This window comes from Neophocaena asiaeorientalis, unplaced genomic scaffold (assembly GCF_003031525.2).
Source record: "Neophocaena asiaeorientalis asiaeorientalis breed wild unplaced genomic scaffold, Neophocaena_asiaeorientalis_V1.1 scaffold438, whole genome shotgun sequence".
Taxonomy (NCBI): Eukaryota; Metazoa; Chordata; class Mammalia; order Artiodactyla; family Phocoenidae; genus Neophocaena; species Neophocaena asiaeorientalis.
The window spans coordinates 7,474,463-7,482,148 of NW_020173491.1; the positions used below are offsets into that span (position 1 = coordinate 7,474,463).

Consider the following 7,686-nt stretch of genomic DNA (forward strand, 5'->3'; position numbering starts at 1 on the left):
CTGCCGGGGGGGTGGGAGTGGTGGCAAAGGGCGTTGAATATGTTAGCAGCTCTGGGCCCTTGGAAATGCTGGGGGGTGGCAGCAGTGGGCCCAGGTGCTGCCCAGGGCAGCAGACAGGGGCCAGGGCGGTAGATGGGGCTCCCTGCCCCCAGGCTGGGATTCTGCCCCAGCCTGGGAGGGTTTAGGGCAAAGTCAGGTGTAGCTGCAAATTGACTTCCTGAAGAGCAGATCTGGCCTGCCCTTATTTGGTCTGTAGAGAGTTTTTAGTAAACATGAGCCAGGGTTTTCAAATGATCTAAAAATCAGGCTTTCTGCCTTGTAAATTCAGATGGGAGCACAGAGCCTGCCTTCCTTGCTGGCATAGGGCATGCCCCCTCCCCACATGTCCTTCCTCCCATCTGCCTACCTCATCTGAGTCCCGTCTGAGCCTTGGAGGTGCCTGAGTCTGCAGCCCTTGGGTGCACGGTACCCGGGTGGAGGGCCTGGAGCCACCACACAAGCCCCCCACCCCCCAGCTCCTCCTGAAGGGGGCCTGGCTGGCCCTGGGGAACTGGCCCTCCCAGCTCCCTGTGTGTAGTCAGAAGCATGCTTGGGTAGGTGTGTCCCAGCCCACCGTGCTGGGGCTGGAGTTGCTGGGGGCTGCGCAGGACAGAGCCCCGTCCGGCTGGCCACTGCACCTCTTGGAGCCTCAGTTTCCTGCTCCATAAAATGGGGATAGAAGCTTTCAGAATCACAGGAGGATTAACTGAGAGTGTAATGAGTGTGGCCGGGCACCTCATTCAACAGCCTTTGGTGGGTCTGTCCATCCTTCTCCCCCAGCTCCTCCCCTGAAGACCTCCCACAGCGCCTCGGTGGACACATGTGAGCTGAAAAGGGACCTCCAGCGGCTCAGCCAGTTTCTGAAGCATCCCCGGAAGAGCTCAAGGAGACCCCCGTTCACCCCCACGGACCAGTAAGTGTGGGTCCCCGTGTGTGAGGGGGAAGGAGGAGGCATCCCCCAGACCCGGGTAGGGCAGGGCAGGGCAGGGACCTGGAGCAGGCAGCTATATGGAAACCTCCCCTGGGGCTGGAATGTTCTCATCTTTCCATCTTCTCCGGGAGGAATTGAGATACAGCCCTGGAGGCCAAGCCCCTCCCCTGCCTGAGTCATTAAAAACAAATGTCACACCCACCAGCCCAGGTCAGCCGCACCCAAGCCCTCCTCTCCACCAATAAAGTGAAAAGGATTGACCCATTTTACAGCTCAGCAGACTGAGGCCCAGAGATGGGTAGGGCTGCTCTGTTGCACATTGTGGGTCGGTCCAGGCAGAACTGGGCCCACAACCTGGTGGCCGAGTCCGAGGATAGGTCCCCACCCCCCTCCTTTCCTGTTTGCTCTGACGCTCTGGCTAACTCCCTGCCACCCCCGCAGGTCATTCTGTCTGCCCCATATTCTTTCCTGTGTATCTGCCTGAATCTCTCCTCTCCCTCTGTCTCCCTGCCTACTTGCCCCTGCCTGGATCCGCCCCTCACACCCAGCAGTCACCCACCCTCTCTCCCCACTGCCAGGCAGCTGCAGAGCCTGGAGTCGAAGCTGACCTCTGTGAGCTTCACAGGGGACACGGTGTCCTTTGAGGAAGATCTGGTCAACGCCACGGTGTGGAAGCTCCAGCCCACAGCCAGCCTCCAGGACCTGCACATCCACTCCCAGCGGGAGGTCAGGGGTCAGGATAGTGGCCAGGGCAGGAAGCAGATGTGGAGGCCGTGAGCACTCCCCTCCCCTGGGCCTCCGGGAGCCAGATGTGTGCTGATGAGGAAGGCCTCAGGCCCAAAGACTACCTCAGTCAGTGGCTACCCGGTGGAACTGAGGACCCTTCCTGATACAGTGGTGGGGACAGAGGTGGGGAGGGACCTGGACCCTGCACAGGGGGCTCCTGTGGCACATCCTTATGGACAGACAACCAACACCAAAATGCCTGTGCCTACAGCCCTCTTGTGAGCCTGCCCTTGGTGGGCCTAGTTGGGGGCAGAGGGCTACACACCCTGCCTTCCTTATCCCCCAGCACACCAGGGAGCCATAGGCAGGGTCAGTGTCTGAAGCCCAGACACCAGAATACCATGTGATTCTCCCAGGCCCATTTGCCCCTGGGGCCCTGGGCTCTAACACCAAGGCACCCCAGCCAGCGCTGGTGCCAGGGAAAGGAGGGGTGAGAAGGGCTGTTGTGAGTCAGGCCTGGCTTCCTGAAGGAGGTGGGCTTAGAGATGGCAGCGTCCAGGAAGGCATGTGCTGGGGGGATGTGGGGGGATCTGGAGGTCCACCTCTGGCTGAGCCCCAGTGGGACTCTGGTCTGCAGAGGGAGCAGAGTGAGATCCTGGAGTACTCGGTGCTGCTGCCCCGTGAGCTCTTCCAGAAGACCAAGGGCCAGAGGCAGGAGGCTGAGAAGAGACTCCTCCTGGTAGACTTCAGCAGCCAAGCCCTGTTCCAGGTATGGTGCTGTCGTCCTCGGGCCCTCCCCTGGGGGGAAAGCAGCTTCTGTCTGACGGAGAGGTGGAAGGGTAGGCATGGAGCCCAGCCCCTTCCTCCAAGAGTCCTTGTAAAGTCAGAAATCGGATAGCAACGTGCAGATCTCTCTGGGAGATTTAGACCTGGGAGAGTGTTATTCTCACTATGGTGTAAATGACTACCCTTGCAAGAATTTTTTTTCCAGAGGGAGACTCAAAATCTGGGAGCAATGTGCTGGGCAGAGACAGCAGTCTACAAGGTCTGGGGAACTCCTGAGCTTTTCTTCTCAGTCCTGAGCCCCCTCCCTACCCTCTTCCCCCACCCCATATACCTAGGACAAGAATTCCAGCCAGGTCTTGGGGGAGAAGGTCTTGGGTATCGTCGTGCAGAACACCAAAGTAGCCAACCTCTCGGAGCCCATGGTGCTCACCTTCCAGCACCAGCCACAGCCGGTGAGTGTGAGCAGAGCAACCAAGGACACAGGGGTCCCCGTTGTCCGTGTCCTCCTGTCCCCCTCTCTTCTGAATCACTTGTCTTTAACAAAATGACTGACTGGCTGAGGACATCGGCCAGTCAGGTACAAAAGGGGTGGGGCCCTGGCACTGACTCCCTCAGCCTGGCTGGAAAGGAGTAGACTGTCGTGAGACCCACTCCCCTTCTTTCTTGTCCCTACAGAAGAATGTGACTCTACAGTGTGTATTCTGGGTTGAAGACCTGACATGTGAGTGTGGAGGGGCCTCTGAGCTGGGCAGGTACCTGGAGGCAGGTACCAGGGGGTCCTGGAAAGTGAGGGAGATGGAGTTAATCAAGGGGGACTTCCTGGAGGAAGGTGGGCTTTGAAGAGGGAGTGATGTCAGGCTAGGGATCTGCTGAGGGGAGCAAAGGCTCAGAAGAGTGATGCAGTCGTGCATTTGTGGGGTATAGTGGGGTGCTGGGGTGCTGGGCTTGATCTCAGAGCCCCATGCTGGCCCCTCCTCAGTGAGCAGCCCAGGGAGCTGGAGCGATGTGGGCTGTGAGACCATCAGGAGAGAGACGCAGACGTCCTGCCTCTGCAACCACCTGACCTACTTTGCAGTGCTGATGGTGCGTGGCCCCCTCCTTCCCTGCTCCCATACACAGGCCGGGTTCTTGCTGTGTGGCCGCCACTTCTCGCATATATGTCATCCATTCCTCACAACAAGCCCCGAGGTGACTCCTGTTGTTGTCCCATTTTATAGATAAGGAAACTGAGGCTCAGAGAGGTTAGGCAATTTACTCAAGTTCACACAGCTAGTAGTAAGTAAAAGAGCTGGTCTCTAAAGCCCTCGTTCTTTATTCCCAAAATTTGGTGCATGATAAAAATGCAGGTTCCTGGTCCTAATCTAGGATTCTGATTCCACAGGGCTGGGGTGGGGCCAGGAGTATGTTTCTAAAGAGCCCTCAAGGGGATGCTGAGGCCCTTGTGATGGACTTCAGTGCCCCCGAGATCTCAGAATCTTTGTGTATGAGGCTCATTCTCCCCAAATCTCAGGACCCTAGCACCTGAGGGACCGGAGTGGTCTTCCAGCTCTCTCTGGGCATGGCGAGCTCACTGCCTCACAGGAAACTAATTTCTGTTTTGAATGCTACAGAAAAATAATTAGTGCCAGGACAGAAAAGGGATTCTCTGGCGGAGGGCTCTTGACCCTGGTGGGACAGGGATCTCCATTTGAGAATGGGGTGAAAAATGCACTCATGGGAGCACACTCAGCTCAGCTTGGGGGGCAGGTGTGGCCGTCCAGGGACCACGGGTTAGACCGCCATCTGGGCAAACCCTCAGTGTTGAGTTGGGGGCACTGAGGCCAGCCCTGACCTGCCTCGTGGACCCAGGTTACCTCTGTGGAAGTGGACGCCATACACAAGCACTACCTGACCCTCCTCTCCTATGTGGGCTGTGTCATCTCCGCCGTGGCCTGCGTCCTCACCATCGCTGCCTACCTCTGCTCTAGGTAGGACCTGGGAGCAAGAGGGAAGGGGGCAGGGAGAACCTCCATTCCAGGCCCCCGGGCTGGGACCCCACGTTGAGGGAGACCCACCCTGGAGATTGGCCTGACCCCGAAACGTGTGTATAGTTGTGGAAGCCCTGGGAGGTGCAGCCAGCTGACCCCCAGGGGTGGCATTTCCTGCTCAGATCTGTGGTGTTTGGGTAACATAGCATTTCCGGTTTACATTAACTGCCAACATTTAAAATTGGGAGAGTTGACATAAGAATCTAGATTCCTGTCTTTGAATAACCAGATGTGCTACCGCTGGGGACACACGATAATATGACGGTGATGGTAATGATAATGGTGGACACTTACATCAAGCGGCCCACGTGCCACACACTGTTCTAAGTGCTTCACACGCGTGAACTTGGTTCATCCTCGCAAGGGCCCTATGGAAGAGTGCTCAGAGAGAGTAAGTGACTTGACTGAGGTCACACAGCGGGGAAGTGGTAGAAGCAGGCTTGAACCCAAGCAGGCTGGCTCCAGGCCCACAAGGCCCGGGTTAGCGGAGCTGCCTGGCAGTGGCCGCTGTGGACAGGTAGAGCCTCCAGCCCCTGTTCCCTAGTGTCTGTTTTGAGGCCAGATCCCCTGGCTCCATGGAGGCGTGTGTCACCCCAGTCGTTGGGGTGCCTGCTGAGAGAAGGGGCCGCCTTCGGTGGAGTGAAGAACGCCTCCACCCACCCTCAGACCGGCTGTGTGTGGGGTCTGGATTGGCAGTGCTGGGCTCGGCCTAAACCGAGGTCCACCTGTAGTTGGGCCCTGGACCCGTCTGCGTGGAAGGGAGACATCCTTAGTTCTGCTGTAGAGTGAAGACCCTTGGAGTGTGCTACTGTCCTTGCGGGGACCGGGGAGGGTAGAGCCGTGTGAAGGCGTGGCCACAGCTGCACACGTGGTGGGGCTGGAGCAGGCGATGAGGAGGGACGGCTGGCAGGCTGAGTGGAGAGCTGGGGGTGAGGGCACAAGCCCCTCCCAGCACCTGCCCATTGATCACAAAAGTGCCCCAGGACAAAGGGACAGGAACCCTTAGGGACTGAGCACCTTATCTGTGCCGGATGCTTTGTATCGAGGGGGCCGTCCTCCCACCTCACAGATGAGTACACTGAGGGGGAGGGGGAGGGGGCCAGCCTAAGGTTGTGCCCCAAGTTAGGGAGATTCTCTGGCGGAGGGCTCTTGACCCTGGTGGGACAGGGATCTCCATTTGAGAATGGGGTGAAAAATGCACTCATGGGAGCACACTCAGCTCAGCTTGGGGGGCAGGTGTGGCCGTCCAGGGACCACGGGTTAGACCGCCATCTGGGCAAACCCTCAGTGTTGAGTTGGGGGCACTGAGGCCAGCCCTGACCTGCCTCGTGGACCCAGGTTACCTCTGTGGAAGTGGACGCCATACACAAGCACTACCTGACCCTCCTCTCCTATGTGGGCTGTGTCATCTCCGCCGTGGCCTGCGTCCTCACCATCGCTGCCTACCTCTGCTCTAGGTAGGACCTGGGAGCAAGAGGGAAGGGGGCAGGGAGAACCTCCATTCCAGGCCCCCGGGCTGGGACCCCACGTTGAGGGAGACCCACCCTGGAGATTGGCCTGACCCCGAAACGTGTGTATAGTTGTGGAAGCCCTGGGAGGTGCAGCCAGCTGACCCCCAGGGGTGGCATTTCCTGCTCAGATCTGTGGTGTTTGGGTAACATAGCATTTCCGGTTTACATTAACTGCCAACATTTAAAATTGGGAGAGTTGACATAAGAATCTAGATTCCTGTCTTTGAATAACCAGATGTGCTACCGCTGGGGACACACGATAATATGACGGTGATGGTAATGATAATGGTGGACACTTACATCAAGCGGCCCACGTGCCACACACTGTTCTAAGTGCTTCACACGCGTGAACTTGGTTCATCCTCGCAAGGGCCCTATGGAAGAGTGCTCAGAGAGAGTAAGTGACTTGACTGAGGTCACACAGCGGGGAAGTGGTAGAAGCAGGCTTGAACCCAAGCAGGCTGGCTCCAGGCCCACAAGGCCCGGGTTAGCGGAGCTGCCTGGCAGTGGCCGCTGTGGACAGGTAGAGCCTCCAGCCCCTGTTCCCTAGTGTCTGTTTTGAGGCCAGATCCCCTGGCTCCATGGAGGCGTGTGTCACCCCAGTCGTTGGGGTGCCTGCTGAGAGAAGGGGCCGCCTTCGGTGGAGTGAAGAACGCCTCCACCCACCCTCAGACCGGCTGTGTGTGGGGTCTGGATTGGCAGTGCTGGGCTCGGCCTAAACCGAGGTCCACCTGTAGTTGGGCCCTGGACCCGTCTGCGTGGAAGGGAGACATCCTTAGTTCTGCTGTAGAGTGAAGACCCTTGGAGTGTGCTACTGTCCTTGCGGGGACCGGGGAGGGTAGAGCCGTGTGAAGGCGTGGCCACAGCTGCACACGTGGTGGGGCTGGAGCAGGCGATGAGGAGGGACGGCTGGCAGGCTGGGTGGAGAGCTGGGGGTGAGGGCACAAGCCCCTCCCAGCACCTGCCCATTGATCACAAAAGTGCCCCAGGACAAAGGGACAGGAACCCTTAGGGACTGAGCACCTTATCTGTGCCGGATGCTTTGTATCGAGGGGGCCGTCCTCCCACCTCACAGATGAGTACACTGAGGGGGAGGGGGAGGGGGCCAAAAAAGTTAGGGGTAGGGTGGGCGGGGGGATCCAGGATGGTAGGTGTTCTCCTGCACGCTCTGGAGCAGGCAGTGGATGGTGCCAGGCGGACAGGAAGGCTGGGGACAGGAAGGCTGACAGTGCCCTGCGCCACACTGCATCTTGGGATGGGAGTAGGACGTGCACACACAGACTTGCAGCCTCAAGGACACAGGCCACACAGCGTGTGCTCACAGATGCAGAGTAGTGCAGACAGACAGGCAGGCGCAGAACACGGGTGCCATGGATTCTCCAAAACAGCAAAAAATCCAGTCTTTCCCTTCTGACTTTGGGAGCATCTGGTTGATTGTAGTGGCTGATTTGTCTTCCTCGCTGTGCTTGGTTAAATCTGCCGTTAGATGCACACACGGTGCCTGAGCCTGTGGGTGTTGGACACATGGAAGGTGCACGGGGACAGAGCCTAGCTGTAGCCACGGGAGGCCGTGTGTGTGTGTGTGGGGTGTGTGTGTGTGTGTGTGTGTGCGCACGCGTAGCCTGGGAAGGCTGCCTGGAGGAGGAGGGGTGGGCGGGCATACCTC

General features: G+C 58.5%; 1 protein-coding gene across 4 annotated transcripts in view; it reads left to right on the forward strand.

Moving 5' to 3' along the window:
* Positions 1–7,686, forward strand: part of ADGRG1 (adhesion G protein-coupled receptor G1) — a 41,546-nt gene that overhangs the window by 28,082 nt on the left and 5,778 nt on the right. For all 4 annotated transcript variants that reach the window (XM_024747484.1, XM_024747481.1, XM_024747483.1 and 1 more), the window contains 7 exons: positions 820–952; positions 1,549–1,696; positions 2,334–2,465; positions 2,818–2,934; positions 3,158–3,203; positions 3,462–3,565; positions 4,331–4,449. In XM_024747484.1, coding sequence (XP_024603252.1) covers positions 820–952; positions 1,549–1,696; positions 2,334–2,465; positions 2,818–2,934; positions 3,158–3,203; positions 3,462–3,565; positions 4,331–4,449 — 799 coding nt within the window. The remainder of the gene's footprint in view (positions 1–819; positions 953–1,548; positions 1,697–2,333; positions 2,466–2,817; positions 2,935–3,157; positions 3,204–3,461; positions 3,566–4,330; positions 4,450–7,686) is intronic.